Source organism: Ambystoma mexicanum, chromosome 12 (assembly GCF_040938575.1).
Source record: "Ambystoma mexicanum isolate Mex_15411 chromosome 12, UKY_AmexF1_1, whole genome shotgun sequence".
Lineage (NCBI taxonomy): Eukaryota > Metazoa > Chordata > Amphibia > Caudata > Ambystomatidae > Ambystoma > Ambystoma mexicanum.
In genome coordinates, this window is record NC_090936.1 from 156710158 (window position 1) to 156733245 (window position 23088).

The 23088-nt window shown below is 43.6% G+C and overlaps 1 protein-coding gene across 7 annotated transcripts in view; it reads left to right on the plus strand.

Moving 5' to 3' along the window:
- The window catches only part of PACSIN2 (protein kinase C and casein kinase substrate in neurons 2), a 909220-nt gene that overhangs the window by 488348 nt on the left and 397784 nt on the right, over positions 1-23088 (plus strand). For all 7 annotated transcript variants that reach the window (XM_069628223.1, XM_069628220.1, XM_069628219.1 and 4 more), the window contains one exon: positions 22246-22481. In XM_069628223.1, the coding sequence (XP_069484324.1) occupies positions 22246-22481 (236 nt within the window). The remainder of the gene's footprint in view (positions 1-22245; positions 22482-23088) is intronic.

Consider the following 23088-nt stretch of genomic DNA (forward strand, 5'->3'; position numbering starts at 1 on the left):
TTGACACGCTCTATCCCAGGGGCCTCAATGATGAGTTTTCACTTAAATGTTTTCTTTGATTTTCTGTTCTTATGAATTCAACTTACTGGATGTATTGGTCTTACTTGTTTGCTATAATGTCAACAGCATACATGTTTTTACCTTGGAAATCATTTAACAAAGTTTGTTTTGTTTGTTTTGTTTTATTATTTATAATGCGCGAGCGTACCCGGGGGTATCAGGGCGCAGCCTTTACAAGAATTTTCGAAGCTTGGTTACAGTACACGAGGAATATACATAATACATATATATGTACACAAATGTTATATACAATATATACAAATCAGCAGTAAGGCCAACAGGCCGTAATATAATATACAGGTAAGCAAGAGGCACACGTGGTTACAATGTGTGCGTGTAACGCTGGACACTACCTAGTCTTAGTGGGTCTCCAGTTTCAGCCAGGAGACTAACTTGGAACGGAAGTTCTGATAAGGCAGGTCTACTCTAAGGTTTGGAGGCAGGGAGTTCCAAAGCTTGGCAGCTTTTACCGGGAAGCTGTTGCCTCCTATGGTGGCCCGTTTGTAGTGGGGAACAGATAAACAATCTTTGTATGCAGTTCTGACGGGTCTTGAGGAGGATTGTTTGTGGAACCTGTTGATCAGGTAGGTTGGGGCTGCGTTGTTAAGAGACTTGTGGGTGAGTGATGCCGTTTTTAAGAGAATTTTATCTCTGGTGGAGAGCCAATTGTTCTGTTGGCTGAAGCCTGTGATGTGTTCTCTTCTGGAAATGCCCAGAGCTGCTCTGAGAGCGTTGTTTTGAAGGGTTTGCAGTTTATTGGTGGTGGCCTTGGTGGATCCTAGGTAGAGAGGGCATTACAATAGTCGAGGCGAGACAGTATGAGGGCTCTGGCGAGTGTCAGACAGCTAGTATCCGACAGGAAAGGTTTGGCTGCACGGATTAATTTGCACGTGTAAGCCGTGGAGGATGCAAGGGAGCTCACTTGTCTTTTGAGGGAAAAATTGGAGTCTAGATAGAATCCCAATGTTTTGACCTCCTGTCCGACTTTGATGTTGTTCCCGTCAATCATGAAGGAGTTATAAGCCGGGCCAAGTTTCTTTATACTGATTGTGGTGCCTAAAATGATGAGTTCTGTTTTATCATCATTCAGGCATAGTCCATGAGTAGCCATCCATGCCTGGATGATGATGTACACCCTATTTAGCAAGGCCAAATCCTTTCCATAATCTCCTGAAAGCGTAAGGAGGATCTGAGTATCATCTGCATAGTTAGTGTAGGTGATATCGAGATGATCCAAATCATCGAAAAGGGGCTTGGTAAATATGTTGTATAATGTGGGGGAGACACAGGAGCCCTGAGGAACACCGCATGTGATGGGTATAGGGTCTGCTGCCGCCGTGGGAGAGAAGACCCTCATAGTCCTGCCGTTAAGGAAGGATGTGATCCAGGTGATGGCCTCACTGGAGAAGTGAGCTGAAGTGTGGAGGTGTGAGCAAAGGACAGAGTGATCGACCAAATCGAAGGCTGCAGATAGGTCGAGGAGGAGGAGTAGGGTGTGGCTTGCCCGTTGTCTCTGAGCGAGTCGATCTGCGCTTTCAAGTCAATAAGGGCGGTTTCGGTCCCGTGTTGGGGGCGGAATCCAGATTGTCTAGAGCCTAAGAGGTTGTGTTCTTCCAGGTGCTTCTGTATTTGTACATAGGCAACCTTGTCCAGAATTTTTAGTAGAAAGGGAACAGTAGTTATGGGTCGGTAGTTTGTGGGCATTACTGGGTCAAGTGTGGGTTTTTTCAGTAGAGGTAGTACCCAGGATTGTTTTAGGTTAGTAGGGATGGAGCCAGTGGCGAAGGAAGCATTGATCAATTTTGTAATGAAAGGGGAGAGGTCGCGGGCAGTATCTTTAATGAGCTGAGCAGGGCATAGATCTCCCTGGCAATTAGACGGTTTCAGGGACAGGATCATTTTTTTTTTTTTGAAAAATAATAGACACCATTATGTTAAGTGGACTTGAGTTGTCAACATGGTCACTTCTTTCTCTACTTTAGAATACATTATAGAACGTGTATTAAACTGCTGAATGCATCATACACTGGAACACATTAACGGATACGGTGTCCTGCAGGGCACTCATCATATCAGTTAAGTTGACAAAAGTAAGGCAATGTATCAGTTTCATGTGTCCCTCAGTGGACTACATACAATATTCCTGCCATGTATGCTGACTAGTCATTCACAGGAAGAATATGACATCAGGGATGCAGATTCATGTCACTCGGAATGCACTGGTGGGTCCCCTTGCATCTTTCTACATATCTGTTTTAAATATGCAGATTACAATTCTAGTAATCCATTCTAAATGTTGACCCTGTGATTATGATTATTAGGATTGCCAAAGTACATGTTACATTCACGGAATATGAGCTCCATTACAAGATGGATGCCCGGTATCTGTGTTATCCCTGTAGTCCTTCCTCACTGACAATCACTGCTAAGGATCTGAGTTCAAGCACAGAGAAAGCGCGCATCCAACCCCAAGTGTCTGTACCCATTTCTGTGGCAACCAGTGCTGAGTCTGTTACGCCGTGCAGAACACTCCACAGATTTCTCATGTTCAGGTAAGATCTGCTCTAGGGAGCGCATCACGATTCATCTACACTCTTTCCCGCATCCATGTACTTCAAGAGGCGCTGTTTTGTTTCATTCATTGCAAGGTCTGCATGCGCTTCGCCGCGCAGCTCTGACTAGTGGTGATTTTCGCACACTGCATTACTCCCTGAACATCGGGACTATCCCGGAGATGACAAAGGGATCGGATGTGGATCAGCCATTTACATAAGGTGAGAGAGTGGACATCCACCTTTAGGGTATTTAATTGCTGCACTTCCTCGCAATATAGATTTCTTACAAGACGTGGTTACCGTTCAGGTTAACTGTGTTTTTGCCCATCTGAAGACGTATGGACGTCTAGACTTACCATATCATTGCAGTTGGAGCATCTTTTGGACAGTTTCAGCTACAAGACATCCTCTATAGTTTGAACATCGCAAAGGCGGTGTGTACCATTTTAGTGTATTTGGCTTTAGAGCTTTGGACACATATGATTACTTTGTGACACAAGAGTAGCTCTATTCATATGATTTTCTTTAAGTACCTGTATAGGAGATCAGTCGGTGAATATTTTTCCACTTTGTGGAACTTGGAGTTTCTTCGATCACGCAAGGAGAATTGGGAGCATGCTCTCAAAGGACAAGGTACATTCATTATATGGGTATCCTGAGAGATGATGTGGTTTACCATGAGCATGGGGCTAATACTAAATCAATCTCTTTACCAACATTCATGCCGTAATGGGCATCAAATATACTGATTGTTAAAGGGTGGTTAAACTCGCCTCTTTACGCATGCAATTTTATATTTTGGGCGCACATGTGCTGTGTGGGGGGTGAATCCACATCCCTGTTTATATTGCTGGTATAATGAATAATTGTGTTAGTGGAATGCACTGCTTATAAGAACTTATACTTTATGTACTCGATAGATTGTTCTCTTTGTTGCATGATTCATATTAAGGTAAACAAACAGCCTGACGGTATTTTTTCTATATTGTTTGTTCGCAGTCCAATTAGGCTCAAGAAGAAGAAAGTCTCGAAACGCGTCAGCCGTAGATATTAGACACTTTTGATTGAAAATAATTGTGTTTCCATTGAACATTTCTCCTTTTTTATGAAAGTTGATTTAAAGACCTTGTTTTTGTACATGAATTGTCTCAATATCCATGTCTTCAAACTTTGAAATGCTTCTCTAACCGCCTTTAGTGTGCAGGGGACGGGATGGTTCCAATCTAGGACCTTCATTCTTGTTATAATGGGGAATGTACCTGAAGTGTTGTGACTAGGGAGTGGTGCTCTGCCTGTGTGTGGATTGGGTGTCATCTGACATTGGAGAAACTGCTGGTGGGAAGTTAGATGAGTTGGAGAATGTCTTTGGGGTCATTGAGGTGGTTACATTCTGAATGTGGGGCACTTTTTATGGCGAGTGAGAATGTGCCTGTGAAGGATCGGAGTTCGATGCAATATGGGAATATCTGTGTCGGCGACTGGATTATTGGAATTTGGTGCTTTGCATGTGAGGCATTGATGGAGTGTGGGGTTATTTATTTATTACATTTGTTAAACACCCAAACCCTTGGGTATCACAGTGTTGTTGCAGACATCTTAGAATAAAATTCAACAGTTTCCCAAGAAACCTCCAGTAAAACAATGGTACACAATTACATAGGTTAATACATTACATGATCACTTTTGTTTACAGATTCTGGTAATGGTCTGCCCTAAGGAGTATTTTTTGAATAACTAGGTTTTTAATAGTTATTTGAAACATTGGAAGGAGTCTTCATTGTTGAAGTTTAATGGGAGCTCGTTCCAGAGTTTATCGGCCATGACTAGGAAGCTGCTACCTTTGTGTCTTTGTGTTGGTGAGTATTCTATCTGAAAGGGCAGGGTTAGGGTTGATATTGATCCACCAGCAACACAAGATCTGAACTGCCTGGTGTGTGATTCTAGGTAATCCAGCATGCAACCATTATGGCTGATCGTTATGGATTTTATTGATAACATGGTGTAAAATCAATACTGCCGTTCTCCTAATTATTAAATCTAAATAGATCAACACAAAATGAAATTTAAAAAAAATTGCCAAAAATGTAAACGTGGCCAAATGTGGAATGACGAAATGGAAGTGAGGCGACTGCACAGATGAAATGAAAATACGAAGTGGGACAGTCTGCCCACCAACACTGAACTAATGGCAAATTGAGTAATATACTGGACTACATGTTTGTTTCTGAACAACTTCTAGTGAAAATCCAGAGTTTTCAAGTAATATCATCAATTCACAGCGACCATGATCCAATTATCGCTGTGATCTTGCACTGGAAGACAGGACAAAATCCGGTATGGGATACAAAAATCGAGTTGAAAACTGGATTAAATCGCTTAAGGTTGAAAAGACATGACTTTGACACTGTATTACAAAATCTGGACAAGTGGCAAGCTAAAGAAAAAATGTCTGCAGAATATTAAACCACCGGAAAATATATGAAACCAAAATTCAAAAAATTACATGTGTACGGTCCAGAGGTGATGATACAAAAGAAACAATAGCGAAAAGATCTATACGCATTAAAAATAGAAAATATCAAATGAACAAAAGAACTGATCCGGAAAAGGAAACAAAAAGAAAAAAATTGGCAGAAGTCCCATAAAATACAACTGCTACAACAAGATGCTGAAGCTATGCAAAAAGCCATAGATAACACAAACAGCAGGACACTTTGGGATTTGCTTAATGAGAAACAATCAGCGGCAGCTCTTATGAATCCCATCTCGGAAACTAGCTGGATGGAGCACTTTACAAAATTGTTCAATGACACAAAAAAACCGGACTACAAAGTTAATATAAAAGAAAACGAAGCCGGTCCCTGGAATATTATCTTCGATAAAGAAGATATAAAACAATTAATTCTAAAAGCAAGTTCATCAAGAGCACCAGGGCCAGACGGCCTATCAAATGCGGTGCTAAAAGAAGATCCAGATAAATGGGCTATTTTCTGTGAAAGACTGTTCAAGAGAATCATCAAGCTGGGACAAATCCCAAAATCATGGAAGTTGGCCATCGTTGTTCCTATTTTCAAAAAAGGAAATCGAATGGAACCTAAAAATTACCGACCAATCGCTCTGCTGGATTGTGTCAGAATTTTTTTTTGCTACACTTTTGCTAAAACGATTAAAAAGAGTGGATTAAAGACACAAATATCTAACAAACGGCAGCCGGGCTTTGTTGAAAACATAGGGTGCAGTTTAAATCTCCTTATACTAGGATTGATGAAAAAAAGAGCATTCACAAACAAACAAAAATCATATACAGCTAGCATTGACTTATGCCAAGCCTTCGATAGCGTAAATAGAAGACACCTTTGGGACAAATTAGCCACTAAAGGTTGCCCAACAGATCTCCTGAAAGCAATCACAGGACTGTATGCTAAAACCTCAATAAGAGTCAAATTAGATCAAGGCGGCAACCTATCAAAAGAATTAAAAATAACAAAAGGCCTAAAACAAGGCTGCCCGCTAGCGGCTACCCTCTTCTGCTTTTATATTGGAGATCTGCAATACTGTCTGCACAACAGTAGAACTTTTCCAGCAAGACTAAATGGCAGACCGGTTAACCATCTATTATATGCAGACAACCTGATTATATTAGACCACACACAAATTGGTCTACAAGGAGCCTTAAATCAGGAACGAGGAATGGTCTGTGAACAAAACGCAAATAAAGCCATGTAGCGAAATGAGATACTTGGGTATCCAATTATGTGGGATAAAAAATGAAGAGCCCTGGAAAAAAATACTAAAGACAAAAACAAAACTAATCGCACAAGCAAATATTATCAACAAAAGATATGGGAAATTTTCCCTCCGACCTGCAATAATATTCTACAGACTTAAAGTAATACCAACACTAACATATGGAGGAGAAACTTGCATGAATATTCCAGAGGATTTCTGGAATGCCTTGGATGGGTTATTTTGGAAAAATATCCTACCGAAAGCCACACCAATATCGGTAATTCACCACGAACTCGGATTGACCGCTCTACAAGTATACATCCGCTACAATAAGCTGATGTTCTACAGAAAAACAATGAGCAATTTGATGCCACCTCAATTTGAAATATTCTGCGAAAATAACAACTTCACAGAAAAGGTAGTTGAAGAATGGAAAAGAAAAAATGACCGAATTTTAAAAGAGTTGGGTCTAGAGAAACAATCTCTGGCTGAAAACCCAAAAGCCGTCAAAAGAATGCTATAAGAACTTATACTTTATGCAGAGGACTGATTCAACACTGAAACAAAAAGAGCGTTGTCAAAAACTCATACACTCCTAAAAACAAATTGTGGTGTGATGTCTATTATACCAGATTATTTGAGAACATTTCCAAATCGTAAGCAAAGAGATCTATTATTACGTTTTAGATTGAATGTTCTCCAAAACAAAACAACGAAGGCAAGGTATACCAAAGAAAAGATATGCACGAGGTGCAGACTATGCAAAAGAAGTGAAGAGTCGCTCAGCCACTTGGTGCTATTTTGCCGAAAGCTAAGAGAACTCCGAAATCTGTACTTAAACAGCAACATTGCAGTTCTATGTGGACTAGACTCTGAGAAATGGTGGAGTTTAATATATGACTGTCGGAACACCAAGAATAAACTTTGTAACAGTCAAATTCTTAGAACAAACCTTTAAAATGCTGGACCTACTCAGCGAAGATGATGCAAAGCAAAGATGGTAATTTGGTATAGCTAAAAAGATGTAATGTTTTTATGTTTCGACCTGTCCTAAAAATTAGTTTTAAATACTCAATAAGTAATGCTTGCCCAATTTGGAGGCCTTTTTTAGGTTAGATCTGTTTTAGGTTGTTGTTTTTAATGTACAATCTCTTTGGTAAAAACTGTTAGATTTGTGAAAGGTTTGTAATAAACCAAATACACTTAATAAAAAATAAAAATAAAATTATTAATAGTCTGCTGCCAATTAATTATTATTGCAAAACCCCTTATTTGGTCGTCACTATGCCAAATAGCCTGATGGTCATTATGGCTACAACTTCTCAATGTCAATGTTGCTAATCCCTTGTCAGATATCACTGCTGATCGCTTGCCTGCGGGTCAAAATTGCAAATTCTGCATCAAGACCCTTAATCTTAATTCTCTCTGACTGTCATGCATGCTATTACTTTCTGGTGGTATTATTGCTCTTTAAAGGGCAGTGATGTAAGTCTTGTTGGCCAGTACCTTTTACAGAAGTGCTTGAAATGCTGATGTTGGATCCTAATTTTAAAATAATCTTGGTCAACAAAACTTCTTAAACCTCCTTAAAAATAGTTGAGCTTTACTTGCTTAATGACCCCACAAAATATTTCAAAGCTATCGGTAGTTTGAGGGGAAATATATTGTTTGGCGGAAGATTATGCAGCAATGTCATATGCAAATAATCCATCCAGGGAACAGTTGCATCCTGGAATAGCTATGTCATGGAACAGCCTTACACCTGACATAACTCTGCCTGGGACAGCTCATGCCCCTGGCACAGCTCATGTCCCTTGGATAGAGACCCCACTCTTGGGATATTTCTTTCTTTATTTTTACATTTGTATAGCGCACATACAGCCCAAGGGCAGTGCAGCGCTGTTACTTGTGGCAAGCTTAGTTGCAGAAGAGATGAGATGCATGCATGCGAGTCATAAATGTCAGAGCAGGTGAGTACAATCGTCCAAGTACATATATTATGACATTTCTGAAGCATGTGGTTGGTATTGGTCAGTGTTGGGTCAGGCTTTATGTAAAGAGCATTGTTTTCACGGCTTTACAGAATGCTGGGCGGGAGACTTCTCCTCGCAGGGGAGGTGGTAGGGCGTTTCATTGCAGAGCTGGTGGGTATGGGAAGCTAGCACCTCCGGCTTGGGCTCTCTTGATTCTGGGGATTACGAGCATGTTTGCATAGGGTGTTCTGGTTGGTTTTGTGGAGATTGTGTGGGTGAATTGTCTTGGAGAGGTAAGGTGGGGCAGTATGGTGGATACACTTATGAATAAGGCAAGGGCTTTAAAGAGGACTCTCTCTTTAACTGGGAGCCAGTGCGCCTGTTTCCTGGTGGCTGTGATATGTTCTTTTTTCCGGTATTCCAGTGGCTGCACGCAGAGCGTTGTTTTGTTTTGTATTGTTTGCAGTTTGGCCATGTTTTTAGTGGTGGTACCCAGAAAGAGAGCATTGCAGTAATCTAATCTCGATTATGTAATAGCTCTAGCAATGGTGATGCATTTGCCCTTGGAGAGGAAAGGTCTAGCAGCAGTCATGAGTTTGGCATGATATGCCGCTGATGAGGCGATGGCATTGACTTGCCTAGTCATTGTAAGGTTGGAGTCCCAATGGTTTTACGGAGTTAGCCACAGGGATTTTGATACAGTCGATCTTAAAGTAACTGAACTGGGATTCAAGGTTCTTAAGTGTTTTCTTGGAGCCAACCAAGAGTAGTTCAGTCTTGTCTGAGTTTAGACAGTCCCATTGGCTGCCATCCAAGCTTGGATATTGTTGTATATACCGTTGAGTGTCTTGGAATTGGTGTCATAGTCTCCTGCTAGTGTGAGGAGGATCTGGGTATCGTCATCGTAGTTGGTGTAGGAGATTCCCAGAGAGTCGAGAATGAGGAAGAGGGGCTGTGTAAAAATGTTATAGAGGGTGGGCGAGATGCAGGATCCTTGTGGGAAGCCACATAGGATGATGGTAGGTGAGGCTGAGGCCATGTCAGAGAAAACTAGCATGGTCCTTCCTTGCAGGAAGGAAGAGATTCAGGCGGTGGCGTTGGGTGAAAACTTGGCTGTGGTGGATAGGTGGTGACATAGGACCTTGTGGTCGACAAGGTCAAATGCTGCCGATGGATCAAGGAGGAGGAGAGCAGGTTTCCCCGAGACTCTTGAATCGTCCATTTGGTTTTTTAAGTCTAGTAGGGCTGTCTCAGTCCCGTGCCCTGGACGGAAACCGGATTGAGAAGTTGGTTCTCTTCAATAAATTGTTGTACCTGTAAATATTCCGCTTTGTCCAATATTTTGAGGAGGAAGGGAACCGTGGTAATGGGCCGGTAATTATTGGGCGAGGAAGTGTCAAGGGAAGGTTTTTTAAGGAGGGGGCGGACCCAGGATTCCTTAAGGCAGAAGGGAACTTTGCCGGTGGCAAAGGAGGCATTCACAAATGCTAAAAGGGAGGGAGTGAGAGGGCTCGCGCAATCCTTGAGTGCAGCTGGGCAGATGTCCCCTTTGCAGTTTGATGCCTTAATGGATTTCATGATATTGATCATGTCACTTTCTTTGATTTCCTTGAAGGAGAATGAGTTGGGTGTGACTGGAAGGGGTGGTGGTGCTGATGAAGGGGGGGATATTGACGGCTTGTCTAGTTGTCTTTATTTTGGTTTGGAGGGTGTTAAGCTTGCCGATCATGGCTGATTGGATCCCGTCACACCAGGTCTTATCTTTGGTGAAATTCTGTGGTGTGGGTGTGGGGGTCTCTAAATCTCTGAAGATAGAGATGATCTCTTTGGTATCGGATTGGGCTTCCTGGATCCTGGTTTCAAATGAAGTGGCTTTAGCACGAATGATAGCTTTTTTTATACTCTTTGGCCCTTCATTTGAAGTCAAGTGTAGCTTCATCTGTGCGGGTGGTTTCTCATAGAGTTAGGGCTGCACTTTTCTTGGATCGTAGTGCCAGGGGGTCTGAGGTAAACCATGCATTGATGTGGCTAGTTGGTTTAGCCTTCCGGTGGCGCAATAGCTTCAACTGCTGCCTTGATTGATATGTCATAAGTGCGCACTAGGATGTCATGGTCAGCCGAGAAGGGGGTCCTGAAGGCTGGTCCCGATAGGAATGGAAGTAGTTTGTCTTTAGCGTTGTCGAGAGCTCCTTGAGAGGGCTCGGGCAGGGTTGGCTTGTTTCTGGCAGTCGGTATACTGAAGTGAATAATATGGTGGTCCGACCAATGGGTCGGTGAATTCGCAGTGATAGGAATGGGGCAGTTGTGCTGGGCTGTCCAGTCCAGGGAGCGGCCTTGTATGTGCGCGGGTCCAATAATGGCGTTTGAAAACCCAAGGGTCTCGAGTGCAGCGTTGATTGACTTGGCTGCAGGGTCATTAGCGTCATCAAGCCCTAAGTTGAGGTCCCCAATTAAGATGGCTTTGGTCTATTGTTTCAGGTTGTCAGAGAGGAGGTGAGTGAGGGCTGTTTGGAAGTCGCCTATGGGACCTGGTGGTCGGTAGACTAGATGTAGCGTGATGGTGCAGTGGTCGGAGAAGTTGATTTTGGTGAAAAAGTAGTCTCTAGTGCGGTTTGTCTTTATCTGTTTTTCTGATAGAGAGGAAGTCTTTCGCTATCAGAGCTACTCCTCCGCCCAGAGTGGGGCGGTCCTGTCTGATGATGGTGTAGCCTGGTGGTAGGGCTAGGGTTAGTGCAGGATCTGAGGCCTTGTGTAGCCATGATTCGGTTATCCTGAGGATACCAAGGTCATGGGTAGTGATGAGGTCATGGATATCTAGGGCGTGATCATTAATAGAGCGGGCATTAATCGAGGAACACCTTAAGTGTGAGCTATCAAGGTTGCTTTTGCCATTAGTTGTAGCAGAGACATTATGGGGTGTACATGCGGTAGTAGTGGAGTCATTGGCATCATTACTAAGAATCACATCATGGAGCATGCATGCATCAACGGTGGCAACATTAGCATTAATGCGGGGTATCACATCATGGGGTATATATGCAGTATCATTGGCTTCATTATTTGGCATTATGTCAAGGGGCATACATGTGGCAACAGTGGCGTCCTTCTTAAACATCACAGCATGGTGCGTAGGTGCGGCATCATTAGTGTCATTGGCATTACTATGTATCACATAGTGGGGTATACATGCGGTAGCAGTGGAAGTGTTGACATAGTTTGTCAGGCCAATGGGCTTTGTTTTTGGGGGTGGAATGTATCCTTTGTTCATGGCCCTGGCCATGACATCCTGCAGCCAATGTGCTTATTACGGTACGTGAGGGAGGTGGGCGGCTAGGATGTGGCACAGCGATGGGCCGTGATTGGAGGCGCGCTCACCTGATGTGAGTGGGATGGTATGAGTGACGAGAGGCAGGGATGGCAAGAGGATTGCTGGGTATGGGTAGTTGCTCACCTTGATCTTGCACAGTTGCGGTCTGCCCGGGTGGCTTACGAAGACTCCCCATAGCACAGGTAGTAGACTTGAGGGTGACTGCAGCGGCGTAAACCAGAGCAAACCGATCCCAACTACAAAATGCCCCACACAAGGAAAAATCAAAACAGAACAAACAAATTAAAACAATATCATAACACACCCAGGAACCAACGTATACCAAGAGATGACACAACTACACGTTCTCCGCAAACAGGTACCTTTGCTGGAACAAGACCAAAATCACTCTACCTACCATGCTACCTGACCACTTACCACCCACTCGGACAACCATCTCACCTCAAGTACCGTAAGCACATAAGGAGGATAACCAAAAATCCAATGGAAAGACTGGAAAACCACAAACAAAACCGAAAGAAAAAAAGAAAAAACGTCAACACGCCATTCGTCCCCAAAAATTGTCATGACACAATGAATCATCAATGTGAGCAGACTGATGACCCTGAAGGAAACATGAATCCAAGACGCAACCTTGCTGAACAACGCAACAAAGAAACAAACTGAACTCAATGCACAAGTTGATGGAAAAATTGATAAATATCAATGCAATCCTCCCAACTCCACTGCCAAAGTCCAAAGAATCCTCAGAAAACAAAAAGATATACTGCAGCCTAGTCAACGCCAGATCAATGTGAATAAACACAACAGAAATATACGAACTGCAAGTGATGGAGGGACAGACATCCTATTCCTCACTGAAACAAGGCTGACTCAAAACTTCAAGGTAATAGCACATGATTCCCTACCCAACAACTTCAAACTTAAACAAGCCAACCGAGAAGGACAAAGAGGAGGAGGTCACGCCATAGCATACAAGGACCAGCTAAAAATAAAAGTACCACCACTAAACATCCCAAACTGCAAATCACTCCTCCTGCACCTAGGCTTGGACACCAACCCAACCTATCATTCCTACTTGTCTAAGGGCCACCAACACCAACCTCACCACTAAACAAGATCACCTGATCACACTGTGTGGCTTCAACATCTGGTTCGAAGAAGAAAACAACTAACCCAAAACTTGAACAAATGTGACAAATACTTGGATGTCCCTTTTCCACTAGGAGAGCCCCTTCCCAAGAGGACAGAAAGGTGAGGCTGCTACCCGATATTCCCCCTGGGGTGGTACTCGGCAGGTGAATCTCATGAGGAGGTATGCCCCCTATTAAATTAGGGCCAACTGTCCGGGAAGAACGTAGTATGCACATAAACATGCCTCCTCCCTCATCCTCCCACCCTATACAGGATTCCATAATCCCACACACTTCCATTCATTTCTGGTAGTCTAGATTATCTGACCTCCCTAAGAAGTACGGGGATGAGAAAGAGTAGGGATTAGCTATGTGAGTCCTATCTGGAAACTGGGACGAAGAGCACAAGTGACCCAGTTGAGGATGAGAACCTCATCAATGCTGGGAAGAAGAAGAGGCACAGAGCAATGCAGAATGCCCCGCGGAACCAACCAGAGCGGTCTAGACTACTTGGAACAAGGAAGTCCCAAATTGACAATAAAAAGTGAAGAAGAACTTCACAGGTTGTCTAATCCTTCCCGGAGGAGCCGTGAAGGTGAAGGAAGCACAGAGCCAATCCAGGATGCCAAGAAGGGAAGGAAACCTGAAGGTCTGATGCTGGTTGGGGAAAGAGGAACAACCTAGCAAACCGGTGGACTAAGGCTCCTGGCATTCTGGTGCCGGAGAAGCCTGCAGGTAGAGAACTGCATGATCAGAAGGAGATGGGCGACTATAGAGTGATGGCAGTCCCGCGAGGGTCTGCCGGCAGCCGCTGCAAGAGTCCTTGGCAGCCCCAGCCATCCTGCGGCTGCCTGCAGACTCTCTGGAGAGTCGGCCCTCACGGACCGCGAAGCAAAGTATGCGGGTGGCCAAAAAGGAGTTGCAAGACTAAAAGCTGTATGCAATACAGCAGAGCGAAGTAGATCACCAATAACAGAGTCTGCAACCCATACCATAGTGAAGAGACTCTCTCATATTGCTGGCCTTCAGATAGTATTTAGCAGGAAACTGAACCAAGTCTACCCAGGAGGTCATTAAAGAATAAAAATGCGAGTATGGGGACCTGCACTAATGTAAATATCACTGCTCTTCATAGTTACAGTGCTTGGCAGGGCAGTGAACCATGTTGGCTTTGAGACAAAAGCTTAAGAAAAGACCAGCGGAAGGAATCCTTCCCCTTGTTGTTTCTGAACGTTGTGATAAAAGCCAAGTGAAGGGAGTCATTCTCTTGGCATTGCGAGAAGCCTAAGACGGACCAGAGAAAGGCAGTCATTCCCATGATATTATGAACATTGTGAGAAACCTGAGAAAGACCAAGGGAAGGGAGACATTTCTTGACATCAAGGTTTTGAAGGTGGAACATTGCTCCATTTGTGAACTAAGGCGTTTCGATCTGGAACTTTGTGTGGTGCTTTTGAAAAGAACTGCAAAGTGGGGCAGGGAGTCATTCCCTCAGTAAATCGTCCCTCCAGACTACTAGCAACTCCACTCTATAGAAAGAGAGAGCAATTCTTCTGCATTAAGAAGGCCCACCAACTTTTAATTTAGTGTAAGAGAAGGAAATAGGTTTTGGCACAGGACAGTGGACTTTTGATTGTGGACATACTGACATATCCTTAGTATTAGGTTGAGACTGGAAAACCCCTTTTAGTAATAGGGCCAGGTAGGGGTTTTCCTTTAGTTTTTCACGAATAGGTCTTTAGCAGTAATCCTGCCACCTGTGTATCAGTCTCCTCCTACACAAATCAACTAGCAAGAATGCATTTACAACATCTGGTGAAGAGCGACACACACACAGCAGGGCACACCCTAGATGCAATCTTCTACAACTAAAACCTGGTTACAACTGCACCAGCAATGCAAATCCTCTGGAGCGACCACCTCCTTATTCCCTTTGTGATCCTCCCACCAACACGGATACTTGCTAACCTGCCAAAAAAATACTCAAATTCTGGAAATCCATTAACACAGTGTTGACCTAAATGGGAGCCTGGAAGCCACAAAACCACCAATCACCATTTTAGACTCAGCCAGCATAGAGGAAAGAACACACTCAGTCCAAAAATGAATTGCAAAAACATTGGATGACAATGCACCCGAAAAACCATTCACCCTCTCTTCAAAGAAAAAATTGGCAAGATGGTTCACACCCCATCTCAGAGCACTGAAAAAAACGAACAGAAAACTGGTACAAGAACTACACCCAACTGGAAAACAAACGCATACCAAAGAAAGATATGTCTTTACGGAGCTGAAATACTCAAAGTAAAAAAGACATTGTACAACAAAAGGATCGCACATTCAAGCAACACCCAGAAAGATGTTCAACATCATAGAGGAGATAAGAAATTCAGCAGTGTGAAAAACCACAACCTAGTCCCCAGGGAATCCTGTACTCTGTGACCAGGGAAAGGCCATCGCTTTTGGATCCCGACACTGGGGCTGGGCAAGCGAGGGAGGATCACCTGGGTAGGGAGTCCTCGGGAGGCGGGTGGGGGAGAAGCACCCAATGGTGAGACATGGTATGCCCCTTTTTCATTAACCCATCTAACCCCTATTCTCACTGATTTTATGAGAAACTACAAGACAAGAATACAGAGTAACAGAGTGGTCCTGCGAGAGTCGCACATTCGAAAGTCTCTGTGAAATGTTTCTCAAATTTGCAAGATATTGCAAGCGGAGTTGAAAGGAAACCGCAATAAGGAAAGAAGGTTGAATAAGAGAAAAGTGATATTTTTCCCCAAGAGGGCAGAAGTAAAGTGATATTTGTGAACTGTAAAATATGCCAAGAGGGCAGAATTCAATTATAAAGATTGTGGAGAGAAGCCAAGACGGCAAGTGAGAGAGAATAAGAACTACGAAATGGGAACTGCAAGCACCAAGAGGCAATTGGTGTTGAATATGATCTTTGAAACTAAAAGAGAATAAGAGGTATCAAGAGGTATTGGTATTACTTATGTTCTTCAGAAAAGAACAAAGGGGCATATTAAAGAGAGTGAAAAACATAAGACCAAGACATATTGGTGCCATAAGATGTTGTTGATTACAAGGTGAAGGATTATTGGAAGAGAAGTTGAAGTGATCATGCAGAGGTTTACGTAAATTCCTTGTAGACTCAAAAGTCTTCGACATTGGAAAAGATACGAGATGAAAATGTGGGGAAAGGAACCCCACGAAGGAGGAACAGGCTCAAGCCCGGCAGAGGGAAGCCTGAACAGTACTGTACTATGAGAAATTGAGAATATGTGAACTAAGTATTGATGACAAGGCGAGCAAAGCCTAAAGAAGTGATTGAGTGACCAGAAGATGAAAGCCTAAGAGTGAACTGTTCAATTGTGCTAGTAAGCCAAAGTGTGCAAGACTGACAGAAGTGTGGTATACACCCATCCTTTGTTTTTTGAGAGACTCTCTAGACCCCGTGAGGTTGAACCTGGGGAAGGGAGTTAGTGCTCAATCCATTCTGACATTTCTTTTTGCCATTCTGACATTTCCTTTTGAGACACTCATTTCATTGTGTAATCCCTTAACACATTTGTTTGTCTAAGAAGGTCAAGGTTAGGTTTTCTTAGTAAAGGCCATTTATGTTGACCAGACTGACTTGGACTTGTTTTTATTATTGTTTGATGGTCGAGATTACTCCCATTTTAGAGTTGGGACCAGTTAAGAATTCTACCTCCCAAACAAAAGTATAAATAAAGGTTTTCAAAACTTGTATCCATTGTGTCTTTGTCTACTTGTGATACCATGCCTTCCTCACAGCAGAATGCAACAATACACCAACTTCATCTAAAAAAATTTGCAATGACCTTGCAGACCACTTCAAAAACAAAATCACAAATATCCAGCAAATCATTGAGAATATGCCGAAAATCCCAACCCCTACAACCAGCCAACACCGGAACCATCTTCTAGACTAACCACCTCCCACCAATCTTGACCGAATATTTAAACAGCCGGGTGACCTAAAGTAACAGAGCCGGTTCTCTCCAGCAGACCCCTGCCCACCAGACGTATACAAGACTATTTTCACCCAGAAAACACCTGTAGAATATTTCTTCAACCACACACTAGCAACAGGAACCATGCCACAAGCCTTTAAATCGGTATAAATGAAGCCGCTCCTTAAAGACCCACCAGGAAACACGGAAGGTCTAAACAACTACCGACCAATCTCAAACATCCCATAACTGGTGAAGCTACTATAAAGCTAGGTCTAGGAACAAATCCTGAAATATGTTGAAAACACAGTCGGATACTAGACCAAGCACAAGTAGGTGTCATACCCATGAGAGGAAAGGAAACAACATTACTATTGTGATGAATTTGATGGAGTCATCACTGATTCCCCAGTGGTGACCTCCTCCCATGTGGCCAGGGATGGCAGCCACTACCTGATCTTGGGGACGGCTGTATGAGGGAGGATCACATAGGGGGAGACGAACTCTGGGGAGATGTCATGGCTTCATCGGTTGAGAGACGGTATCCCCTGTTTTCTCTTGAAAATACCCACTCCCCTATCCAACACCCTCTTGGCCTATTGTGATACATCCAGTCCTTCTCCCATGAAGAATAGGGAAATCACCCACTCCAAGTACATTCACCAATCATCCAGAACTCATTCCTCATTTAAGACTCTGTAAATGGTTACGTTTTTTAAATCTATTCTCAAAAGTGAACTTCATCTCCCAGAATGCCCAAAATACTGGGATGAAGAAGATGGATTGAGCCCTACACAGCGAGATGGGCTACAATCAGCGAGTGCTCTAGTGAAGTAGAAGAAATCGAGCCATTTGAAGAAGGGAATTGAAGTGTGCTGCTTGCGGGAGAGTGCCGCGTCTCTCTGTGAAGGTGAAGACACTGAAAGGCAATTACCAGCGTGGTGGAGCCAGTAAGCCCACCAACGAAGAGGCTGCGGGAGAAGGTCATGCTGCCAGAACACCAGAAGCTGGTGAGAGACTGTGGGCTTATGCAGGTGACAGAGAGCAGGAGAGAAGCAGACGTGCGAAGTGGAAGTTGCGAGAGACCAAGGAATCAAGAGGAGGCGGTCGCAAGAAGGAAGCGGAGGGAGACTCTTCTCCCGTTAACCACGAAAGAAACAAAAGACGCCAACAAGAGCCTGAGAGTCCACCCAGAGGCAGTGCGGACCCTGGCAGACAAGAGGAGGAAAAGCCTGTCCAAGGCCTGCTTGACGTGTAACCTGAAGAACGTGTACATCAAAGATCTTCATGAGCAACGTCTTTACTGTCTTCCCCCGAACCACGACTTGAACAACTGTGCCATCTGCCAGATGTTCTCGTCAAAAATCTGCAAGGTTCGCCACCAATGGTTAGTGGCTTGGTTGGATGAAGGCGCGTGGGCCTCTGACTATGTTTCTGTCTGTATTTACACCTCTGCCAGGCACAGCAGACCCCCTGAGCGCACTCCCTCATCAAAGAGATCAAGGTCCCATGAAGAATCTTCCTGTGATAAGAAGGTGAAAAGGGACATGGATCGTACGCTCGGGCTCCTCCCTTGTCGACGATTTCGTTGACGTCTTCATCTACGCCTACGGTCACCTTGTTGACTGCTATAGCGCTGAGAAGACCTCAGTCAGCAGCTTTGTCATCGAAGCACTATTTGGAGAAGCAACTCTCGTCCACAACTACAGTTCCTCCATCTTAACTATCCCTGTCGACAGCCTATGGATGGCCCAACTCCTTTTCGCCGCCGACGACCATCACTCCGTCTATGATTCCCTCCGTCGACCACCTTTTCGATGACCTAAACTACCACACTTACGATCAAATCCAGTACGTCAGTTCCATAGACCAAATCATCGTCTACGTTCAAGTCCACTACGCTAACTACCTCGTATTCGAGGCCTACTCCATCACCAAGCATGTCTGCATTGTCAACTACGCCTGCTCAAAGGCCCTTGGTTTCCCTTTTCTAAGGGAAGCTATTGTGGACAGGGATGTTCCGTTGGCAAGGTCTTACCTCACCAGGCCAAATTGTGCTCAGCCACTGTTTTCACTGGCTCCATATGCACTGCCTGCAGTCCCCTGTCTGAGCATGGCCCCTCCTGAACAACTACTAAGAAGGATGCTGATTCGAACATGGATGCACCAGAGGAAATATTCTCCCACAAGGAAGATGCTGTGCCTTTTCTTGCTGACATGCTGCCTCCGACCACACTAAAGCAAGGTCCTTCTGTACCTAAGCAATGCCCAGCTCAACCTGCACAGGTTGCACCTGCCCCAGTGAGCATACCCTCCAGTTCACCGCAAGCTCCGGCTCCCTCAGGTTCAAGGGACTTGTCTATGGACATCTTGTCCACTGTACAGACACTAGCTTTGGAGCTCCAGCAGCAACTTCCAGCTACATCGTTACATTCTCCAGCACCATTGCCTTCTCCAACACAGCCTGTTTCTTTCCTGCAAAGGAAGGTTTGGTGCCTCCACCAGTCGACTTCACTTATACGGACACCAATGACTATCCGACAGACGGTTCCCCACACACTCAATCGTCGGACGAGTATGAGGATCTAGTGCCAGGTGACGGTGAGCCAGCAGATCTACCTGCAAGAGATTTGCCTCCTAGCGAGATTGGTTCCTTTCATGCTCTCATGTCTCGAGCAGCAAAGCTCTTTTGATCTCCACCCACATGAGTAGAAAAAGGAGAGATTCCTTAATCAAAGGTGGGGAATCCGCCAGAAGATCAATAGTAGGCATCCCAGTGCTGGACAATATTTAGGAGGGTGGCCTCCTAGTAATGAGGAACTGGTCTCAGTGCCACCCAAGAACGATTGCTTGGAAAAGAAATCGAAGGTCCCGGACTCTGTGCCAAAATGCCTGTTCAAACAGCCCTGCCCGTTAGCGCTCTGCAAATCCTTTGTCTCCTTATATGGTACCTTCAGACAGGAAGCTAAACAACTCGACGCCTTCGGCAAGAGGGTCATCTCTACGGCCGCGAAGACCATCAGGGCGGCTAACTCATTGGCATTTATTGGTATCTGGTAGTATTATCCACATTATGTTCATCAGTCTAAGGTGTTCCTTCGTACAAACCCATCATTCATGGCGAAGGGTGCTTCTGCATTCCAACTTATTGAACCCTTATTCTACCAATGTTCTTTGGCTCTCCGTCGCTGGTCGACCACTCCTTACATTACCTGGATGTCGTCCAAGCCCCCAGGTTCTATGTGGCTTACACTAAAGAGTTGAGAAAGTCATCACAATTGTTTGTTGGCAAGTACAATGCCATGTCAGTCTTCCATTGCGAGATGGCTGTTGGCGTGCATTTCCCACTACCATCGTCTGGCCAGCAGGCCCCATCCAGGTAGATCATGAGCACACTCGACCAGGGTCATGGCTTCTACTACAGCGTTCCTGTCCGGTGTTCCCCTGGTCGATATCTACAGGGCAGCCACGTGGATGTCTGGCCATACCTTCACATGGCTGTACTGCTTTGGAGTCCTGAGTCTGCCAGGCAGTTCTTCGCAACCTGTTCGCATGAGGTGAGTGTTCCAGAAGTGAGTTGGTTACTTCTGTTGAGCTCTGCCTCTGCCCGTTATGGTTGTGTATATGAACTGCTGAATAATCTTATTCAAGAGCATGTGTATCCATGAAAGATCCAATGCTGGAGAAGGAATAAGTTACTTACCTGTGTATCCTGTTCTCCAGCATTGGTATCTTTCCTGGATTCACATGCGACCCTCTCATCTATCCCGCTGGCTCTTCTTGTTTCTTACTGCCACATTACGTGCACTGCCAAATGTGAAGGGGTGACGCTAAGAGGACCCGACTAATTGGCTGTGAACAGTGTGACCCAAAATGACTCTGGAGCACTAAAGTGAAACGCGTTTTAGAAATTTAAAGGTAAACTGCTTTAATGTTACCAATGATTCCCAACCTGATGATGGGGAATATTCAAGAGCTTGTGAATCCATGAAAGATGCCAATACTGGAGAACAGGAATTACAGGTAAGTAACTTATACATTACTTGCTAGTACCTGCTAGGACCACGTTCAAAAGACATAGGGACAGACTTTTCCTCATTCACGCCATATACCTCAAACTGCCTTCTTGTGACATGCAAAATACCTGTTGGAATTCATGGTAATGCAGCAACACACATCTTTTCCGACACCTCACCTCCCGGTGCCTGTGTTAACTGTCTCGTATTGCAATGCCAGATTAATGTAACCTAAGTTCCAGCTCTCTTTTCATGCAAACAAAAGTGGTGCCAGGAGTGCCAGGGCAACTGAAGAAAAAGGGCAGAGGGATATAAAGATCAAATCATATTTTCATTTTATTTTGATTTGCGTAAAAAACTATTGAGCATTTTAATCAATTTCATAAAAAACATTCTACTACTCATGCATTCATACATTCACTCCCTAATTAAATCTCTAAAACATATAGATATTTACGATATTGAGAGAATTACAATTAATTTCCATTATAGTGTTAATGGTTCCGAATAACATATTATAGTTAATAACAGTTCATTCCAGACAATATTTTGTCTGGAATGAACTGTTATTAACTATAATATGTTATTTGGAACCATTAACACTATAATTTTCTTCAGTTGCCCTGGCACTCCTGGCACCACTTTTTTTTGCATTATAGGCCTCTACCTCAAGGTGCCAGTGAATGTTGAGGTTCCCACCTTGGGTTCGTTTACCAGCTCTTTTCAACCATACCATCAAGATGCATGTTATTACAACATTACTCTTTGCTGCATGAGATGGTAGCTGATGCCTGACCCATGTGCCAAACCTCCCTTGCTCTATCATCACATTATCGTCATTGAGATGCCATTATGCAACCCTTTGTCCTCAAAGAATCCTTTCAACCAAGATACCTGCTATTAATCTCTTGGATTCATGTGATGTTGTAGTACAAACAAAACAATACAGTTTTTGGTGTATACTTTACAATTCAACATTAACAGTTGAGCTGTCAATAATGTGAACGTTTGGTTGAATTAAATGGTTAAAGTCCCTCAAGATAAATTGTTTTAAAATCCTACAAAAATCCATCAATGCTAACAGACCCATGAATGGGAGCATTCAATTACTTTTCTGTAGCAAAGAGTATTCTAGTCTAAAACAAAAAAATGTATACACACACAAATGTTCTTGATAGCCCTGTAGTTGTGGCTTTTAAATGCACCACAACCATGATGAAGGTAATGACAGCAGTGCAAATGGCTATACAACACTTCACAGGTCTTAAAATACAGAGCCTCTTATATTCTATGTTGTATGATGGTCAAGTCGTGCAAAGCATCTACAAAGGTTATTCCACCCAGGTTAACTCAAATGAGTGACTTTGAAATGCCAATCGTCAGGTACAATCAAACAACTCAGTGGTGAATAGCTACTATTGAACTGAATTGTTGGTATTGTATTACAATGATAGTTTTTATTTGTTGTCTCTAGGTCCACAGTACGGGACAGTAGAAAAGGCTTGGCATGCTTTAATGACTGAAGCAGAAAAAGTGAGTGACCTCCACCTTAACATAAAACATGCCCTGATGAGTGAAGATTTTGAGAAGATCAAAAATTGGCAGAAGGATGCCTTCCACAAGCAAATGATAGGCGGTTTCAAGGAAACAAAGGAAGCAGAAGATGGATTTAGGAAAGCACAGAAGCCCTGGGCGAAAAAGCTTAAAGAGGTATGAGGCATTTAAGGAGGAATCGGTGGCATGGAGTGCTTATTTATTAAAAGATAACTTATTTTCTAGAAGCCTACAAGGGTAGCAAGCAGTTATGAGTTGAGCTGTTAAGTTGCTTCAAGTTAACAAAGTGCTTGCATGAGTAGTAATGGACGTATCTCAGATTTTATAAAATGTAAGACATTGATTTTGTAATGTACACTGCTCCTCCATCCATCAGATCATGTAGTAGTTTGTGGAGGCTTTATGCCCTAGTGCCCTAGATGGCCAGCCCACCGTTGGAGTATTTCAACTGTTAGAGAGAGAGAGAGAGACTCACAGACTTTAACGTCACTGCTTCAGAAAATACAATTTCTCTCCTATGCCAAACTCCAGGAATATTATCAGAGCTGACCATGTGGATGACATAAAAGTATGAAAAGTCTAATTTTATTTATTTATTGAACATTTGTATGGCCCCTATACAGCTGAAAGTGTTTCCAGGCACCACAAGACATAAAAGGGTAGGGGAACAAGGAAAAAAAACAATAGCAGTCCTACTAGGTCTTGTGACATTGGGGTTGTGCAAGTGCAGAATCAAGAGGTTCTGGGAGGTGGGCAAAGTCAG